This window comes from Neoarius graeffei, chromosome 5 (genome assembly GCF_027579695.1).
Source record: "Neoarius graeffei isolate fNeoGra1 chromosome 5, fNeoGra1.pri, whole genome shotgun sequence".
Lineage (NCBI taxonomy): Eukaryota > Metazoa > Chordata > Actinopteri > Siluriformes > Ariidae > Neoarius > Neoarius graeffei.
Genome location: NC_083573.1, coordinates 101,870,310 through 101,890,919, shown reverse-complemented (window position 1 = coordinate 101,890,919; position 20,610 = coordinate 101,870,310). Strand labels below are relative to the sequence as shown.

Here is a 20,610-nt window from a genome sequence, read left to right as displayed (position 1 = left end):
CATGGAGTTGTTAGTGTTGCTGGTCTTGGTGCTGTGGCTTGTTGTCACCGACAACGCGGACAGATACTGGCAAGAGCGTATAGATGAGGCGAGGCGCATAAGGCTTCAGAAATTCTCGTAATTGTAATTATTCTTCTTCCGGGTTTGCGGTGTTTACAGATCCCAGCGCGCTCGCGGGGCGTGTGTGGGCATGTGAGGACACGCCTCCTCACCAATCAGTGCACAGGGGAGTGTCTGCTCACGCCCCCAGCCTCACTCGGCTCGGTTTGGCTCGCTTCAGCCCCACTCCAAAACGGTGCGAGTTTTAGGGGCTAAGCAGGGCTGAAGCGAGCTGAGTCGTGCTGGTTTTTGGTAGTCGAAACGCGAGCCGTGTCAGGCTGAAGTGAGCTGAAGTGAGCTGAAAAAGGGTAGTGGAAAAGGGCCAATAGACACAGACAACCATTCACACTCACATTCACACCTACGGTCAATTTAGAGCCACCAATTAGCCTAACCTGCATGTCTTTGGACTGTGGGGGAAACCGGAGCACCTGGAGGTAACCCATGCGGACACGGGGAGAACATGCAAACTCTGCACAGAAAGGCCCTCGCCGGCCACAGGGCTCGAACCCAGGACCTTCTTGTTGTGAGGTGACAGTGCTAACCACTAGGGTGCATCAGTTGCCCCCTAAAAATGAAAAGTTCCTCCGATCATGATGCATTTTTGTTTTTATGTTCCTTTTGGTAAGAAAACACACTGGGTGAAATATTTTGACGAAATTCAAAAGTTTAATGGTGGCATCAGGAGCTCAAAGTTATGGAAAAAGCTGCTATTTTATGACTTTTATGACAAAATTTCTATCACTTTTCATGAAACATTATGGCACCTTATAGAGTATGCCAAATATCTTACATACACATTTTTAGTACATACTCTAAATATATTATCAAGCACAGTTTGAGTTTTAGCTGTTCATTGAATCATTGTTCAACTACTTTTAAACAATACAAATGTATTATGAATCACATTAATGCTTCTCAATCCCTTGCAAAGGTTCTTAACATGATCTCTGGGTCACAAGAAATCAATAAATGGAGTCCAACATTGTGATTCAAACCTTATGCGAAAACATAAAATAAGCATTTTTTGGCAAAAAATGAACCTCATGGTGCCACCATTAGACTTTTGAATATGGTCAAAAAATTTTACAGGATGGCTTTATTGGTGAAAAGGAACACCCAAACAAAAATGCATCAGATTTTATGAAAGTGAGGGCAACTGATGCACCCTACTAACAACGACCCCACCGTGCCGCCCTTTTAAGTTCCATAATACCTTTAAATAATATTAGCATTAACAAATCAAGTTAGTTACATTTAAAAATCTGGTATCCGGAACATATCATCACTTTAACATTACTCAATTAATTGGCATTGCAATAGCTTAAAAAAAAGTGAAATCAACTTGATTCTTTTAAATAGTCTAAATTGATTGGAATATTTTGGTTTAACAAGTAATAATTTCATCCATCCATCCATCCATTATCTGTAGCCGCTTATCCTGTCCTACAGGGTCACAGGCAAGCTGGAGCCTATACCTGCTAACTATGGGTGAGAGGCAGGGTACACCCTGGACAAGTCGCCAGGTCATTGCAGGGCTGACACAAAGACACACAACCATTCACACTAACATTCACATCTAGAGTCAATTTAGAGCCAGCAGTTATCCTGACCTGCATGTCTTTGGACTGTGGGGGAAACCGGAGCACCCGGAGGAAACCCACACAGACACGGGGAGAACACGCAAACTCCACGCTGAAAGGCCCTTGTCAGCCGCTGGGCTCGAATCGAGAACCTTCTTGCTGTGAGGCGACAGTGCTAACCACTACACCACCATGCCGCCCCACAAGTAATAATTCATTGAGAAAAAGAAGGAAATTATGTCAGTCATACACATTCTGATCATGTGGGACCGATGTACACATTAAAATCAAGTAAATCCAAAGGGATTTTTTTCAGTGCACAGTGTGTTACTGTCTTTTGGTTTGGTTAGTTTCACACTGCACTGATTTTCCAGAGCACTAAACTGTTTGTCCATGAGCAAGTTCTCTGATTGGTCAGGAGTTTGTCAGGGTGGGGTTTGATGGACACTTCTTACTGGGGTTGTTTTACTGCTGGAGGTCAAGATTTTGGGAAAAATATGATGTAATTATTTGAACTGAACACAAGGTTGTGTGTTGAGTTTCAAACAGACAGTAAAACAGTTGGTGTGTATCATTCTCTGCTCATACACACACACCTCTGATTTCTGGGGGTTTGGAGTGGACCTGAGTACAGGTGGTGTGTTCACGTGTGTCAAAAGGTTGGTTTAATAACCTGTTAGTGTAAAAAGTGAAACCATCTCCTGTAAAAGCACCAGAGGTTTGTTTAAAGAAGATTAGAGTCACTATTAACAAGCATTAATCAAAACACTGCAGTTCATTGTGACATGAAAATAACAAACCATTCAGTAATACATTTATAAATAAAAATAAAAACACTCACACAGCTTTTCTGGAGGCTTTGACCACTGGCAGCAGCTTCAGAAGACATTCATCTGATGGGTCATATTTCCTCAAATCAAACTCATCCAGCTCCTGTTCTGAGTTCAGTAACACAAACACCAGAGCTGACCACTGAGCAGGAGAGAGACTGACTCCACTGAGACGACTGGAATCTCCTTTGTTCAGGTAACGTTGTACTTCCTGCATGAGAGAATGATCATTCAGTTCATTCAGACAATGGAACAGATTGATGGATTTCTCTGGAGATGAATTCTCCCTGATCTTCTCCTTGATGTACTCGACTGTTTCCTGTTTGCTGTGAGAGCTACTTCCTGTCTGGGGCAGTAGGTCTCGTAAGAGAGTCTGATTGGACTCCAGTGAGAGACCCAGAAGAAAGCGGAGGAACAGGTCCAGGTGTCCATTCTCACTCTGTAAGGCCTTGTTCACTGCACTCCTGAGGAAATCAGACATGTTTAATTTGGTGAAAAGATCAGACAGATCAGTGGTTTGTCGTTCTGTTACTTTTCTGCTGATGAAGGAGATAAACGTGTATAAAGCAGCCAGAAACTCCTGAACACTCAGATGTATGAAGCTGAACACCTTCCCCAGGTGAAGCTCAAACTCCTCTCTGAAGATTTGGGTACACACTCCTGAGTACACTGACACTTCTCTCACATCAATGCCACACTCTCTCAGGTCTTCCTCATAGAAGATCAGGTTTCCTTTCTCCAGCTGTTGGAAAGCCAGTTTTCCCAGTGCCAGAATTCTTGCTCTGGTCTGCTGAGGATCAGGCTCACATTTCTGATCATACTTTTGCTCCTTGTGTTTAATCTGAAAGATCAGGAAGTGTGTGAACATTTGAGTCAGAGTCTTGGGGATCTCTCCACTCTCTGCTTCACCCAACATTCTCTCAAGAACAGTGGCTGAGATCCAGCAGAAGACTGGGATGTGGCACATGATGTAGAGGCTTCTTGAAGACTTCAAGTGTGTGATGATTTTATTGGCCAGGCTCTGATCACTGATCCTCTTCCTGAAGTACTCCTCTTTCTGAGGGTCACTGAACCCTCGTACCTCTGTTACCTGGTCTACACACTCAGGAGGGATCTGATTGGCTGCTCCTGGTCGAGAGGTTATCCAGAGGAAAGCAGAGGGAAGCAGATTCCCCTTGATGAGGTTTGTCAGCAGCACATCCACTGAGGCCGACTCTGTCACATCACACAATCTCTCATTGTTCTGGAAATTTAGAGGAAGTCGACACTCATCCAGACCATCAAAGATCAACAGGACTTTGTTCATATCACAGCCTATTAAGCATAATTCTTTCATTTCTGGGAAAAAGTGATGAAGAAGATTCATCAGACTGAGATTTCTCTCCTTCATCAGATTCAGCTCTCTAAAGGGAAGTGGGAACATGAAGGTGACGTCCTGATTCGCTTCTCCTTCAGTCCAGTCCAGAATGAACTTCTGCACAGAGACTGTTTTTCCAATTCCAGCAACTCCTTTAGTCAGCACGCTTCTGATGGACGTGTCTTTAAAGAGATCATTACATTTGATGGGTGTCTCCTGTGTTGCTGGTCTCCTGGACGCTGTCTCAATCTGTCTCACCTCATGTTCTTTATTGACGTCTCCACTCCAACCCTCTGTGATGTAGAGCTCTGTGTAGATCTCGTTCAGAAGAGCTGAGCTTCCATGCTGTGAGATTCCTTCATTAACTCTTTTAAACTTCTCTTTCAGGATGGATTTCAGCTTTTGCTGATACACAGAGACGTGTTCTGAGAAACAAAGTAGTAACATATTTTAATGCAAAATCACTGAGAACAATATAAATTAATAGAATTTAGAAGGAAAATATATACATTGTAAAATAAAACTAATTTCAGAGTTCTCATCTTACTGACATATTCAGCTTGATAAATTTAATATGACGTATTTAAATATGAACCAAACTGAAGTAGATAAAATAAAGTGATGACTCAGAGCTCTTACTGTTGTGCAGTGTGTGAGCGAGATCTGTGTGGTTCATGTTCTTCAGGAAGTGCAGTGTGATCTTCAGCACTCCCTCTCTGACACTGCTCTGATCCTCCTCATCCTCCACCTCCCTCTCAGAGCATGCTGGGGAATCTGGACTCAGGAGCTTCTTAAACCTCTTCAGCTCCTTCTGGATCACACTGATGACTTTGTGTTCCAGCTCCTGGTGAGAAACACACAGGAACAGATCCCAATATTATAATGTTACACAGTGAGAGAGGATTTATTTTAGGAAAAGAAGAAAAGTTAGTTACAACTGAAATTGTGTCTGATTACCCATAATGCTGCTGTATGTGGATAAAACTGTACACACACACCTTGAATATGGACTCCAGCTCATTTCTGCTGATGTTTGATTTCTTCTTTTGTGGTCTGTGAACAAACAAAACACATGCTGGAATATGGACTATATGTATCATAGCTGTACAACACACACTAATAAATACAGAGGCAGATATTTAACACTCTTAACACAATACACTGAGTTCAGGATTCTCTCACTGACACACACACACACACACACACACACACACACACACACATTTAGAAACAAATATTTGAATGAATGAATGAATGAATGAATGATATAGTGATGGTGAATAATGTCCCAGGTGTAAATGTTCTCGTGTCGCACCACAGACCCTCCAGCTCAGGGACTGCAGGCTGAACTGAACTCTTCCAGCAGTTTTCCTCACTGCCAGTCCGAGAGCTGCAGCACTGCACAGTTTAGTGTTTTGCTGCTTCAACACCTGATAAAGCTCATGAAGGGCTTCACAATGACACCAGTGAGTTTGATCAGGTGGAACAGTGCTGTAAAACACCTCACTATACTGACCTCAGATCAGCAGGACTATCTCTGTCTCTGAAGCGTATTGGGAGTTCCATTGACTGGTCACTCTTCATGAACACACAGCTGGGTTCTGGTGAGTCTGATCTCTTTCCCTCCATCATTTTACAACACAGCTATTATTACAGACACAAATTAAGGGAAGTGTACATACTAATATAATATGGAGTGGATATGGATGACTGTATATCGAGTTTGAATTAACAGAACCTCTTCATCTTAATTAAATTGAGTAATAAGCAACAAATTAAATCATATAGACAAATAAAAGGCAAGGCTGCGCATTTCAATCAAATATATTATAAAATGCTTAAAATACTCAGACATTCGTCATTAAAAACAGACATTAAAAATAGCCTCAATGAGGCTGGAGCTCAGACCGGCCAAGACGCCCATAAAATCGTAAATATGACAGGTGGCGCCACCATCTTGACAACTTTTATGCACACCCACCTGGGGAACACTGTATGTGAGTTTGATTGAAATAGGATCGATCCTGTAGGAGGACTAACGATTTTTTAAAATTGTGGACGGATGATGACGGATGGACGACGCGTGATTGCACGTCATCCGGCCTGGCCTGAGGAGCTAAAAACAGGTTAAAACTTCATCTCATCTCATCTCATCTCATTATCTTTAGCCGCTTTATCCTGTTCTACAGAAAACTTGCACGCAAAAAACTTGATACACACAACAATTTATTGTACTGTGTACAAATACATTTCCAGGGTTCTTTTGTGTCTCAACTCCTGCTTCAAACTGAGTCAGTGTTTGGCGGCTGTGCAATCATTTCATGGAAAAACACAAGAGTCATTCTATCATTCAGGACACATTCCATGTACTTTGATGATAATTATATTTATTCTAACTATTTTCTTCAAAATATCACATTTTATCAATTAATGTAAAGAATGTTATCACACAAACATTAGAAGAGGAAGAAGAAACAACCTTTATTTGTCACATGCGTGTCACAGTGTTTTTTTGTAGTGGTGTTTTCACTGTAGTGTGCAGTGCTGGATTACACGTTTGTTTCCTTTTCTGATATGTTTGCTGTGTGAACTAATTTAATGTGTGGCCTGAAACTAACAACTCACAGGTGTTCCTTATGATCGGACAATGGCAAAGTCAATTACTCTATTACAAACGCGGAAAGACTGATTGGGGGACAGGTGGGGTAGGCGTGGTTTTTTTTCTTATTTATAGGGGTCCAGCGAGGAGGAATAAAGATGCGACGGACCAGGAAAGAGAGCACGGCAGAGCAAGCGGAGCGCAACGGAGGGCACCGGCATTTAATTGTGGTTTCCACATTGTGTGTGCACAACGCGTTTGATACTTCATCTGGGTCGCGGTTAAGCCGCACCCAGGCAAAGTAAGTACACTTTTGAGCTACATTGCCTACCAGATATTCTGTTGGCTGTGACGGCACTCTCCACTGCTGAGACCCTCTTTCTCTCTTTCTCTCCCTCGGAGGCATCGTCCAGTGCCAACCTGATGTAGGGAGGAGGAGCTGACTGGAAGGGACGGTACCGAGCATGTTATGCTAAGCTAACTGCTGCTGACTGTGGGATTGCTTGCTACTGCTTGATTGCCTTGCTTGCTGGGTCGCTGGGATTGCTGCTGGCCACGTGTTGCTTGCTTGGCTTGCTGCTTCTGCTGCGCTCTGGTGGTGGGATCGCGTTGATTTTAGTTATTGCATGGACTGAGTTTTAAAGGACTTCTTTTATGGATTGTCATTTTAACGTTTTTGAATTATAGATGCATCTACTGTTAACTTTAAATAATAAGTTATTGAAACTTTGTCTGTCTGCTCACTGCTTGCCACCACACCTGTACAACTGTCTGGTCACGGACACACTAAAACTTGGTGACATAATTTGGCGTAGCCAGCAGGACGTTGTGGACAGTAGTGAGTGGCAGCAAAGACATTTGTTGTTGGGGTTTTTTTTGTACATTTTTATATTTTGACTGTACTGTTTTTGTATACAATGATGCCTGTTTTTGGTGGGGCCCCTTGGGTTCCAAAATTTGATGGTACTGTGCTAGGTTGTAAATATTGTGAATAGAAACAACAAATTACGGGTTTAATTACAGCCGCTGCATATAATGACATCCAAGCTGTTAGTCTTGTGTTGGGGGCCTTAGAAGGGGAGGCCAAACGGGAAATTTTGGTTTTGCCTGAAAGAGAACGTGACAAGGCTTCAAATATTTTTGCAGTGCTTGCTAATGTGTATGGGGACCAGGTACCTCTGTCTGTTTTGCGATCTAAGTTTTTTAGTTGCAGACAGCAGGCAAACGAGACCCTGAGGACTTTAGCCCTACGACTAAGAGAGCTGTACCGTCGGATCGAGACGCGGGATGAGGAACAGGCTCCATTAGACTCTCAGCTGCGTGACCAACTGCTGCTTGGCCTACGTGAAGGTAGCCTTTCTTAAGCATTAAAAACTTATGTCCGCAGGAACTCAGAAGAGTCATTTGCTGCAGTTCTCAAGGAAGCCCTGCTGTTGAAGGAGGAGCATCAACAGACGGGGACCGAAGGAGCTGCTTGTGCACTGATCGGTGAGTCTAATGCTACCCAGTCTTGGAAACAGACCTTGAAGGAGGAAATTCTTGTAGATCTCAAAGCTCAGTTAAGAGAAATGACCCAAGAGCTGTGGAAGGAACGTCAGCCTGCACCTGTTCAAGCACAGTTCAGGCCAGATTCACGGGGAGGTAGGCCACAATATGGGAGAAGGCGAGCCCAATCTCAATCCCAGTCTCCTTTTAATTGGGATGAGAAAGGTAGGCCTATTTGCCATCGCTGTTGTCAAGCAGGTCATATTGGCCGCTACTGTCGTAGTTGCTCTGAGTCCCAGCAGCCTTTAAACAAGTAACCCCTGCTGCTGAGGTCCAAGTAGCAGGGCTCAAAAAGGAAACTGATAAAATCAGGATCGATTTAGCATTTGTGGGCCAGTGTCCAAGCATTGATGTTGTGATAAATGGCATCAAAATGCAAGGGTTGCTGGATACTGGCTCCCAAGTCACCCTAATGCAAGAACAGCTGTTTCGCCAACATTTTGCCCCCCATGTCGGCCTAGAATCAGAATCCACTTTCCTGACACTCAAAGCTGCAAATGGTCTTGACATCCCTTATATAGGATATGCAACAATGGATTTTGATGTAGAGGGTGTCCAAATACCCAAACGTGGAATTGTAATTGTGAAATCAGAAGGACTTACCAACCCCCTCATTATTGGCATGAATGTAATCTCTGCTTGTTGGAGTGCTGTTTTTCAGAAATCAGGCCGGCCCCCTGCACATGTGCGTCAGGACCACCAAACCCGGGAAGCCTGGAACCACACCTTCACTGCCTGCCAACGGGCCGCTGCCATACAACACGGTGCCTTGATGGGGCATGTCTGGACTGCCGCAAGAGGGGGAATCCGGCTACCAGCACGAAGTGAGGTCATTTTATGGGCACGTGTTCGAGGTAACCCAAATGACGCCCCCTACTGTGGCCTAGTTGAAGCTCTGCCTGAACCTCATTCTTTTGGAGTTGCCCGAGCTATAGTGAAGGTGACAAATGGCCGTTTCCCCATACGTCTCTGTAATGTCAATCCCTTTGAAGTGTCTCTAGGGCGCTATCAGAAGTTGGGGCAGTTGTATCGGATGGAGGAAACAGAGATCCATGGACAACGTGATCGGTCACTCGCCACTCATCAGGAAGGAGTTGTGGAGGTAAGAGTGGTGGATACTGCTGCTGGTGGCTTGTCCATGCCTTCCCCAGACCCTTGTGCCGACCGGGAGGACCTCACCACTCAACAGAAAGGTGAGCTCCAGGCCTTGCTGACCAAGTGGGGTGGGATCTTTGCTAAGGGGGATGAAGATTTTGGGAGGACTGATATTGTACAGCATCAAATTTCAACTGGCGATGCAGCGCCTATTAGGCAGCGATTTCGGCCCTTGCCCCCAGCTATGTATAAGGAAATGCGGCCCCTATTGGCAGATATGTTGGAGAAGGACATAATCCGTGAGAGCTCAAGCCCTTGGGCTGCACCAATAGTTATGGTGTGTAAAAAGAATGGAGATTGGTGCTTTTGTGTAGACTTCTGCAAGTTAAATGCTGCTACTCACAAGGACGCCTTCCCGTTGCCCAGGATTGAGGAGACTCTGACCTCAATAGCCAAAGCAGAATGGTTCTCCATGCTGGACCTGGCCAGCAGATACTGGCAGGTCGAGGTCCATCCTGCTGACCGCGAAAAGACTGCTTTTCCTACGCCCCTTGGCCTCTATGAATTCAATCGTATGCCATTTGGCTTATGTAATGCGCCGGCCACTTTTCAACGCTTAATGCAGTGCTGTTTGAGTGGTCTGACAGTGGAATCAGTATTAGTGTACTTAGATGATATCATCATATACTCTGCCAACTTCACTGACCACCTAAAACATCTGGATGCTGTCTTCCACCATCTCTGTAAACATGGCCTGAAATTGCGTGTGGACAAATGCTCCTTCCTGCAGCCTGAGGTAGGCTTCCTAGGCCACGTCGTCACCCGTCATGGGGTGAAAACTGATCCAGCCAAAATTGAGGCCGTGCAAAACTGGCCAGTCCCGACTACCATCAAGGACGTCCATGCCTTCCTCGGCCTAGCAGGTTACTATAGGCGTTTTATTGCTGGATTTGCGAAGATTGCACGCCCCCTTAATGCCCTACTTACTGGCATCCCAGCAGATAAAAAGGCAGGGACACGGCCGATTACTTGGACTGACGAGTGCCAGAAAATGTTCCAGAGTTTGAAAACTGCTCTGGTCGAGGCGCCGGTCCTTGCGTATGCAGACTTCATGCTCCCCTTCCGATTGTACACTGATGCCAGCAACCAAGGGCTGGGTGTGGTGTTGGCTCAGGTGTAAGATGGTGAGGAGCGTGTTGTGGCCTACGCAAGCCGCAGTCTACACCCTACAGAGTGGAATGATGTGAATTACAGCTCATTTAAGTTAGAATTGTTGGCCTTGAAATGGGCCATCACTGAGAAATTTAAAGACTACTTGATGGGCTCCAAATGTATTGTTTTCACTGATAATAACCCTGTGGCGCATTTACAGACAGCCAGACTCGGAGCAACGGAACAGCGGTGGGCTGCACAGCTTGCCTCCTATGACTTCGAAGTGAAGTATCGGTCGGGTCGAGAGAACAGCAACGCCGATGCCTTGTCCAGAGTTCCAGTACCGTTTACAGTCACCCCACTGGCCAGAGTCTGTATGCTGTCTGCCACGCCCCTGTTGCCCATTGTCACCATCCACCAGATAAGTAGTGACTGGAAAATTGACCAACAAGCGGATGCTGACCTCCGCATGGTAGTTAGATATGTGACGTCTGGGACTGTGCCAAAACCTGCTGAGCGGAGGGGCCTGCCTAGCGCCGTCAAACGTCTGCTGAAGCAAGCTGATCGTCTGCTCCTGCGCGATGGGGTTCTCTACCGCCAGATCATCCACCCAAAGACTCAAGACTGCATGTTCCAGATTGTCTGCCCAGCAGCTCAAAAGAAAGAAGTATGGACGAAATACCATGAGGCTACTGGACATGCTGGAGTGGAAAGAACGCTTGCCAGCATCCGGAGGAACTTTTTCTGGGTCAACATGGAGTCGGAGGTACGTCAGATGCAGCAAACATGTGTGACCTGTAGTCTACAGAAGGACAAGGTGACTGCGAAGGCCCCTCTCCACCCGATTCATGTCTCATTTCCCCTAGAAGTAGTGGCCATGGATTTTCTGTCACTAGGTAGGCCTCAAGACCCCTACCCTAATATCCTGGTCATGACCGATCTCTTCACCCGTTATGCCTGGGCTGTACCCACTCGTGACCAGACGGCAGTGACGACAGCCCGAGCTTTATGGTCATCTGTGATTATGCCTTTTGGTTGCCCCATGAGACTGCATTCAGATCAGGGGCCTAACTTTGAGTCTGCTGTGATGTACCAACTGTGTGAACTCTATTCTGTCTCCAAAAGTAGGACTACCCCCTACCACCCGGCGGGGAATGGTATGGTGGAGAGGATGAATCAGACCCTCTTGGAAATGCTACGCACCCTGACTTCGGAGAAACAAAGCCATTGGCACCAGTACCTTCCGGAACTGCTGCAGGTCTATAACAATACGCCCCACGGTTCAACAGGATTCGCCCCTGCCTACCTAATGTTCGGCCGACACCTCCGTCTACCAGCAGATGCCTCCTTGGGAGTGGACCAGCCACAACCAAGGTATGAGTGGGGGGACTGGGTTTCTAATCACCATCAGAGACTGTCTTATGCGTTTCAGTTGGCCAAACAAAAGATGACCCTCATAGCTGCACAACAGAAACGGCATTATGACCAACAAGCGAAAGCAAGTCCCCTGTTGATTGGCGAGAGAGTCTGGCGTCGGAACCACAGGCAAGAACAAGGGAAGCTTGGAAGCCAGTGGAACCCTGAACCATATGTTGTCATAGAGCATGTGGGTAACACTGGGTTGGTTTACAAAGTTAGACCAGAGAAGGGTGGGAAAGAAAACTCTGCACAGAAATGCTTTGAAGCCTTGTCTAACGGTTGTGAACGATGACCCTGTATGTTTAGATAAACTGGCAGTATCGGGGGGTGAGCAATCAGATTCTCCCATTTATGGGTTCTGGGTACCTGTCCCTAATGTACCCGGGGATCAGGAGCCCCAGGAAGCCCGCCGGTCTGCTAGACAGAATTTAGGCCTGCCACCGGAGCGCTACTCTCCGTGAGTTACACATGACTGTTCATTGCTTGTCAGGGACTGCCAAGGTTAAAGCCTGGGGGGGTGTCACAGTGTTTTTTTGTAGTGGTGTTTTCACTGTAGTGTGCAGTGCTCGATTACACGTTTGTTTCCTTTTCTGATACGTTTGCTGTGTGAACTAATTTAGTGTGTGGCCTGAAACTAACAACTCACAGGTGTTCCTTATGATTGGACAATGGCAAAGTCAATTACTCTATTACAAACACGGAAAGACTGATTGGGGGACAGGTGGGGTAGGCGTGTTTTTTTTCTTATTTATAGGGGTCCAGCGAGGAGGAATAAAGATGTGCCGGACCAGGAAAGAGAGCACGGCAGAGCAAGCGGAGCGCAACGGAGGGTGCCGGCATTTAATTGTGGTTTCCACATTGTGTGTGCACAACGCGTTTGATACTTCATCTGGGTCGCGGTTAAGCCGCACCCAGGCAAAGTAAGTACACTTTTGAGCTACATTGCCTACCAGATATTCTGTTGGCTGTGACGGCACTCTCCACTGCTGAGACCCTCTTTCTCTCTTTCTCTCCCTCGGAGGCATCGTCCAGTGCCAACCTGATGTAAGGAGGAGGAGCTGACTGGAAGGGACGGTACCGAGCATGTTATGCTAAGCTAACTGCTGCTGACTGTGGGATTGCTTGCTACTGCTTGATTGCCTTGCTTGCTGGGTCGCTGGGATTGCTGCTGGCTGCGTGTTGCTTGCTTGCTGGCTTGCTGCTTCTGCTGCGCTCTGGTGGTGGGATCGCGTTGATTTTAGTTATTGCATGGACTGAGTTTTAAAGGACTTCTTTTATGGATTGTCATTTTAACGTTTTTGAATTATAGGTGCATCTACTGTTAACTTTAAATAATAAGTTATTGAAACTTAAACTTTGTCTGTCTGCTCACTGCTTGCCACCACACCTGTACAACTGTCTGGTCACGGATACACTAAAACTTGGTGACATGCACACTTCAAGCACAGTGAAATTCATCCTCTGCATTTAACCCACATGAAGCAGTGAACACACGTGCGCACACACCCAGAGCAGTGGGCAGCCACACCAGAGCGCCCGGGGAGCAGTCACAGGGGTTTGGTACCTTGCTCAAAGGCACTTCAGCCCAAGGCCGCCCCACGTCAACCTAACTGCATGTCTTTGGACTGTGGGGGAAACCAGCGCACCCGGAGGAAACCCACGCAGACACAGGGAGAACATGCAAACTCCACACAGAAAGGCCCTCTCCGGCCGCTGGGTTAGAACCCAGAACCTTCTTGCTGTGAGGCGACCGTGCTAACCACTACACCACCGTGACACCCATTTTATCTATCATGTGCTTCATTACACTTGAAATTTGTCATGATGTTCCTAAATTGACCGTTTTTGCTCGGTCTGTGTTTCAGTTGAGGAAGTCTTATTTTCACAATAATGAATAAAGACCATTAAAATCAACAACGGTTTTATTTCTTTTAAAAGTCTAAATACTAAAGAAAATATTATTTAAATTGATTTTCTCATTTAAATAATTTAAATATCTTTATTTATTAATGTCTGTGAAACTGGGCGGCACGGTGCTGTAGTGGTTAGCGCTGTCGCCTCACAGCAAGAAGGTCTGGGTTCGAGCCCCATGGCCAGCAAGGGCCTTTCTGTGTGGAGTTTGCATGTTCTCCCCGTGTCCGCGTGGGTTTCTTCCGGGTGCTCCGGTTTCCCGCACAGTCCAAAGACATGCAGGTTAGGTTAACTGGTGACTCTAAATTGACCGTAGGTGTGAATGTGAGTGTGAATGGTTGTCTGTGTCAGCCCTGTGATGACCTGGCGACTTGTCCAGGGTGTACCCCGCCTTTCGCCCATAGTCAGCTGGGATAGGCTCCAGCTTTCCTGCGACCCTGTAGAACAGGATAAAGCAGCTAGAGATGATGAGGTGAGTCTGTGAAACCTCTGTCAGCTCTGTTACTAACAGAACTCCCCCCTGAAACTCAAACATGGTTTGGCCCAATACCGTGTGACCACTATCACATGATGTCATTTCCCTCTGTCGCAGACATGTTGAACACACTATGGACAGAGTCCTCTCATTTTCCCGACAGTAGTTTCTCTGTAATAGTATGTTGTAAATTATATTAAGTATATTCATTGACCATCATTAATCTGGTCACCATACAGCAGATGGATGTTTAGGTGAAGAAAGGATTTTATTCAGGTAAACAGGCAGAGGTCAGGTGATAAGTAGAGAAGTCAAGGAAAGAATAAATAAAACCCAGAATATCAGAAGAACTAAATACAAGGCTTGGTAAAGTCAGGAATGACACACTGAGCGTTTCCTTTGCACTGATCTGTTGAAATAGTGCACTGTGGTAATCGTGAACAGGAGAATGAAATCAGTAATCAGGTGACTGAGCAGTGAGGTGTGTGCTGGGTGCTGTAGTCCATGGCGACCATGTTTGAAGACCGCTGTGAATCATGGGAAGTGGAGTCTTGAGTGCTGGCAGGTGCAGACGTGACAAAAGCTCAATATTGCACAATATCTATTGGTGTTTATTTAACAGTGAGGTCCAGTCCACTAATTGGACAAGCAGTGTTGGACTGAACAGCAGCAGGACTATGAAAACTAAATTGAGGGAAAATGTGTACATTCTGAATTTTGTTGGTGAGAAAAGAACTAAAAACACCTCACTATACTGACCTCAGATCAGCAGGACTATCTCTGTCTCTGAAATTATATGGGGGTTCCATTGACCAGTCACTCTTCATGGACACACAGCTGGGTTCTGGTGGGTCTGATCTCTTTCCCTCCATCATTCTACAGCACAGATATTATTACAGACACAAATTAAGGGAAGTGTACATGCTAATATAATATGGAGTGCATATGGATGACTGTATATCCAGTTTGAATTAACACAGAACCTCTTCAACAATCTCAGTCTAATAAGCAGAAAGTAACACAAGATTTCTGTATAAAAATAAAACAAAGCCTGATAAAGGCCAGCAATTCAAAACTGAGGAACATTTATTAAAAGTGACATTAAATGCCTTGTTATTTGGTTTCAAATGATCAATCTGTCTCCACTGTGATTAGTTTTAATCTCATGTCATCATGTCTCATGTGTTTATACAGACCCCTCTGAAAGCGCTGGAACAGCAAGGGCAATTCTTCTGTTTTTCTCATTTACTTAAGACTATCTGTCCCAATACTTTTGCTCACTTAACCATTGGGTAGTCTGCCTCCAAAGGTGTCCTGTTCCGTTGTTGAACACACCTAGATGTAAAGATCAGGAGATGAAGCTGAAATTCTGATCTACCGGCTCATATTCATCTTTTGATCTCAAACCTAAAATTTGCTCAGTGTAAAGCAGAAACAAAAGAATTGTTCTTGCTGTTCCAATCGACCCCTTGGGCATGACGTCATGCATCACGTGATAATTTCACCTGGGGGACAAACAGACACCGTCTTTCGTGTAAGCAAGGTTTAATCTGTCTTAAATATGGTTCATTTTTGCACTCTTTTTGGTTGTTCAAACAGAAAAATAGATAAAAGGTATTACCGTCTCCCCACTATCAAGAAAAATGTTAACAAAGAAGCAAATGCTTCAAGAACAACGAAGAAATGAGTGGTTAAAGAAAATACGACAAGAGGGGCCAAGTCTGAAAACTCCAGAGAAATTCGTGATTATATTTAAAATGCTTTTTTTTTAATAAGAAGTTGGATGTGAGTATAGAAGTGTTTGCTTAAGAATATCGTTTCATTTCTGCTCACATTCGAGTGAGCTTCTTCATGAAAGTGTTCAAACAAAATCAAATGATTTTCTTACAGATGAACCAACTTCCTTATTCGACACAGAAAACTCAGACTGGACACCAGACAAACAACTCAGACATAATTCAGTAAAAAAAACAACAAGGAGCGACATGTGCGATATATCCTGAAAGAACAGAACAGATTAACAGCAGAGCACGCTGGAGCTTTGTTTCTGTTATCAAAGGAACTCAGTCCTGTGCAAAATGTCCCCATGGAGCCAGAGTGTAGTAATGAACCTACAGTTTGAGAGAGTTCTACACACACACACTGAACTTTACAACAGCTGCATGCATGTGAAATGGAAATAAATCAACTAAGGCAGGGAAAACTCATCTCTCTCATCTCATTATCTCTAGCCGCTTTATCCTGTTCCACAGGGTCGCAGGCAAGCTGGAGCCTATCCCAGCTGACTACGGGCGAAAGGCAGGGTACACCCTGGACAAGTCGCCAGGTCATCACAGGGCTGACACATAGACACAGACAACCATTCACACTCACACCTACGGTCAATTTAGAGTCACCAGTTAACCTAACCTGCATGTCTTTGGACTGTGGGGGAAACCGGAGCACCCGGAGGAAACCCACGCGGACACGGGGAAAACATGCAAACTCCACACAGAAAGGCCCTCGCCGGCCACGGGGCTCGAACCCGGACCTTCTTGCTGTGAGGCGACAGCGCTAACCACTACACCACCATGCCGCCCTTCAAATGTTTGGTCTTCCCATGGCCTTCAGAAGACACAACTGATGTAACTTCCTGTTCAGCATGTGATTTATGGAATGTTCCAAATTTGTCAGATGGGGTAATATGTTTGGGTAGCAGGACTGAGTGAAAACCCAGGGACACGACTAAAATGTGTATTTTTACTAAGATATTGTGGATTTCTTATGAAAAAATTATATTTAAACCATGGATAGGATATGGAGTCACACAACAGTGCAAAAGAAATACTGTTTCTGAAGGATTTTAATCATAATATTTCATAGTTAAGTATAAAGTTAGAGTGCGGGGACAGGTAACACATGCTATTTTTCAGTGTTGTAGGTACTTTTTATTAATCCTTACAATTATATATCTTAAATTTGAAATCAGATCAATGTGCAGGACATTCTGCGTAATAAGAAAATGTATTTTAAAGTATTTTTATGTGCATTTACACATATAATTTTCTAGGGACGGAAATGGCACCGATTTAATGTCTGTTACACACTGATCAACCTGTGTGACTCAGTTGTGCCTTTTGAATCGAGTATAAATGAAGAAGGAACTAAACATTAACCGTTTATTAAGATTATTATTACAAGGGTGATTATAGTTACTATATGACTACAGCTACAACTGGAATGTGCTGATTCTGTTAGCGTTTGTAATTATTGTTCCATCCACTACTAGATAAAATTCAAATAAAATCTTACAATATTGTTTGAAAGTCTAGAGCAAGATATTATTTTACAAATAACACTTCAGATATTGTTTTAACAATAATAAGTATCACTGTATAAATGATAGAGTGTAAATAGCTCTGTAACTACATGTCCTTGGGGTTGATGAGACATGCAGGGGTGGGGATAAGATCTAGCCCACAGTTCAGGTCGGAGTCCTTTGAGAGTAAATGCTTTGGCTTTCGCAGCATTCTGTTCCCAAAAGATGAAGATTGTTATTTATTTGTCACATGCACACTTCAAGCACAGTGAAATTCATCCTCTGCATTTAACCCATCTGAAGCAGTGAACGCACGCACACACTCAGAGCAGTGGGCAGCCACACCAGAGCACCCAGGGAGCAGTCAGGGGTCAGGTACCTTGCTCAAGGGCACCTCAGCCCAAGGCCGCCCCACGTCAACCTAACTGCATGTCTTTGGATTGTGGGGGAAACCGGAGCACCCGGAGGAAACCCACGCAGACACAGGGAGAACATGCAAACTCCACACAGAAAGGCGCTCGCCGGCCACTGGGTTCGAACCCGGAACCTTCTTGCTGTGAGGCGACCATGCTAACCACTACACCACCGTGAAAGCTGGTGATGATGAGTTTATTTAGTAAAATAATGTACAAAATACAAGTATAGTGCACATTAAAATACATGGATAGCACAATAAAGTGTGAACACTTATTTCCATTGTGGTCCAAGTACATCAAAGGGCAAAAAAGGGGGGTGTAAAAAAAAGGCGGGGGGAGTGATGTACAGCAGGTAAACAAAATAAAACATGGCATGGACTACAAGGTAAATTTGGACATAAAAGGATTTAGTGATTGCTGATAAAATTGATCAAATAAAAAATATTTACATTGGATTATGTAAAACATGTGGATGTGATTGAGTTGTCACTGTTTGACTCGGAGATGGACTGGCAACATGTTGACCTGTTTGAACTCAGTAAACCCTATAGGAGTCCTGGGGGAGGAGCTAAGGATAAAGCCAATCATTTTGTTTTCTGTAACCTGAAGACGATTCTTACAAGTATGGACTTGTCTGGAAAAAGTCTTTCCACAAAGAAGGGTTTGTGGCTTTTGTAGTGTGTAAGTGTTCTTCCGTGTGTTTCCTCTTCAGGAAAAAGAAGGTCTGTTCCAACATGGCGCTAACGCTAACGCTCGCCCACAAATCTGCACCGCCACTCCAGTCGCTTCGAGGGATTTTGTTGGGATCATAACCGCTAATAAACTCTCATTTCCGCCGATATCTATCCTTCGCTTCTTTCTGACTAAGATTATCCAAGTAATCCGGTAGCAGAGCTTTTTTAGCTGCAGTTTTCTTCGGACAACAGCAACAGACGCCGGACATCTTCACTTGGCTTCAGTCTGGGAACAAAGTTCGCTTGTTCCCCAGGCGACGGGGGAGAGCGGAAATGCGACGTCACTGCAAGGGGCCAATACTTTCAGAGGGTTCTATTAAAGCTTTAGATGGAGAAACTCACCGTGTTATAGTCCGAAAAAGGTTCATTTTCTCCACCACACGAAATGGAGCTGCTGAGTTTCACTTTCACTTCCTGCTCTGGGGGCGGGAGGAGACACACACTCCCTATGGAGACCCAGGGCCTCCTGATCCTCTTCTTCTTTATTGTTTTATGATAAACAGCTTTTAGGTTCTTTACTGCCGCCTTCTGGACTAAAGTGTGAACCAGAATGTCTCATCTCATCTCATCTCATTATCTCTAGCCGCTTTATCCTGTTCTACAGGGTCGCAGGCAAGCTGGAGCCTATCTCAGCTGACTACGGGCGAAAGGCGGGGTACACCCTGGGCAAGTCGCCAGGTCATCACAGGGCTGACACATAGACACAGACAACCATTCACACTCACAATCACACCTACGGTCAATTTAGAGTCACCAGTTAACCTAACCTGCATGTCTTTGGACTGTGGGGGAAACCGGAGCACCCGGAGGAAACCCACGTGGACACGGGGCGAACATGCAAACTCCGCACAGAAAGGCCCTCGCTGGCCACAGGGCTTGAACCCGGACCTTCTTGCTGTCAGGCGACAGCGCTAACCACTACACCACCGTGCCGCCTTGAACCAGAATGTTTTCTTCACTATTGTGCTAAATTCTCCTCACAATTCCTGTATCATTTAAAAACCTAAAAATAGCCCTATATCCTACATTATCTGACCTCAAGTGCAACATTTCTCTGATTCCTAGTGTCATATGATTCCTTTGAAGCATCTCTTTAAGTGTCTGTCTCTCTTATTGATATCTCGGACAATCCAACATCACATGCTCCACCGTTTCCTGAAGTCCACATCTTCCACTAACATGCTCATCCATTATGTTTAATGTACTGTTCAGAGCAGTGTGACCAAACCTCATCCTTGATATAATATCTTCCTCCTTTCTATTTTGATCACTTCCTCTCATTTCTCCTACTTTCTTTTGAATGCTGTAGTAATATCGACCCTTATTTCCTCTATCCTACTCTTCCTGCCATTTCTTTCTTATTTCTGTCTTGATTATACTTTTAACTTCAGCCTTACTATATTTTACATCCATATTTATTTCTCTTTTTCTTGTTGCTCCTTTTGCATATCTGTCTGCCAGCTCATTTCCCTCCACTCCACTATGTGCAGGAATCCACATGAATTCAACTTCCACTCCTGCTCTTCTAATTCTGAATATTGTTAGAGTTATGTCTAGTACTATGTCTTGTCTTGTATTTGACTGCATGTATTTAATACTTTTTAGTGCACTACTGGAATCAGAACCTATCAAAACTTTCACTGGTTTTACTTCCTCCACCCAGCTGAGAGCGAGAAGAATAGCGAACAGTTCCCCTGTATATACTGCTAAATTATCACTAACCCTTTTGTTGAACATGACATTAACTTCTGGAATGATAAACGCTATTCCTATTCTATTGTCCAATGTTTTAGATGAGTCTGTAAATATTTTAACATATTTTGGATAACTTTCTTTGATGTATTTACCAACTTCATTTTTGCTTATATTTTCCCCTTTCTCCTTCTTTATCAGATTTAAATTGACTCCTGTTTCTTCTGGAATCCATGGTGGGACAACACAGAGTGGCACAGTGGGGCTTACCATTTTATCAGCTATTCCAAACTCACTGATCTTATTCTCTATCGTCCAATCAAAACTCTTTGTATGTTCTTTTTCCTTTTCCTTGCATGGTTTTAATACACTCTGAGCCAGATGAATTTCGTTATGACCCCTTAA

The 20,610-nt window shown here is 44.5% G+C and overlaps 1 protein-coding gene across 2 annotated transcripts in view; it reads right to left on the bottom strand.

The window, feature by feature from the left end:
- Positions 1-18,983, bottom strand: part of LOC132887166 (NLR family CARD domain-containing protein 3-like) — a 32,666-nt gene extending 13,683 nt beyond the window's left edge. Inside the window, exons 1-5 of one of the 2 annotated variants that reach the window (XM_060922632.1) lie at positions 18,856-18,983; positions 14,825-14,941; positions 4,868-4,922; positions 4,509-4,713; positions 2,524-4,294 (exon numbers count right to left, since the gene is read on the bottom strand). In XM_060922632.1, the coding sequence (XP_060778615.1) occupies positions 2,524-4,294; positions 4,509-4,713; positions 4,868-4,922; positions 14,825-14,941; positions 18,856-18,881 (2,174 nt within the window). In that variant the 5' untranslated portion in view covers positions 18,882-18,983. The remainder of the gene's footprint in view (positions 1-2,523; positions 4,295-4,508; positions 4,714-4,867; positions 4,923-14,824; positions 14,942-18,855) is intronic. The other variant, XM_060922633.1, reaches the window with a different exon arrangement.
- Between the last annotated feature and the right edge of the window lie 1,627 nt (positions 18,984-20,610).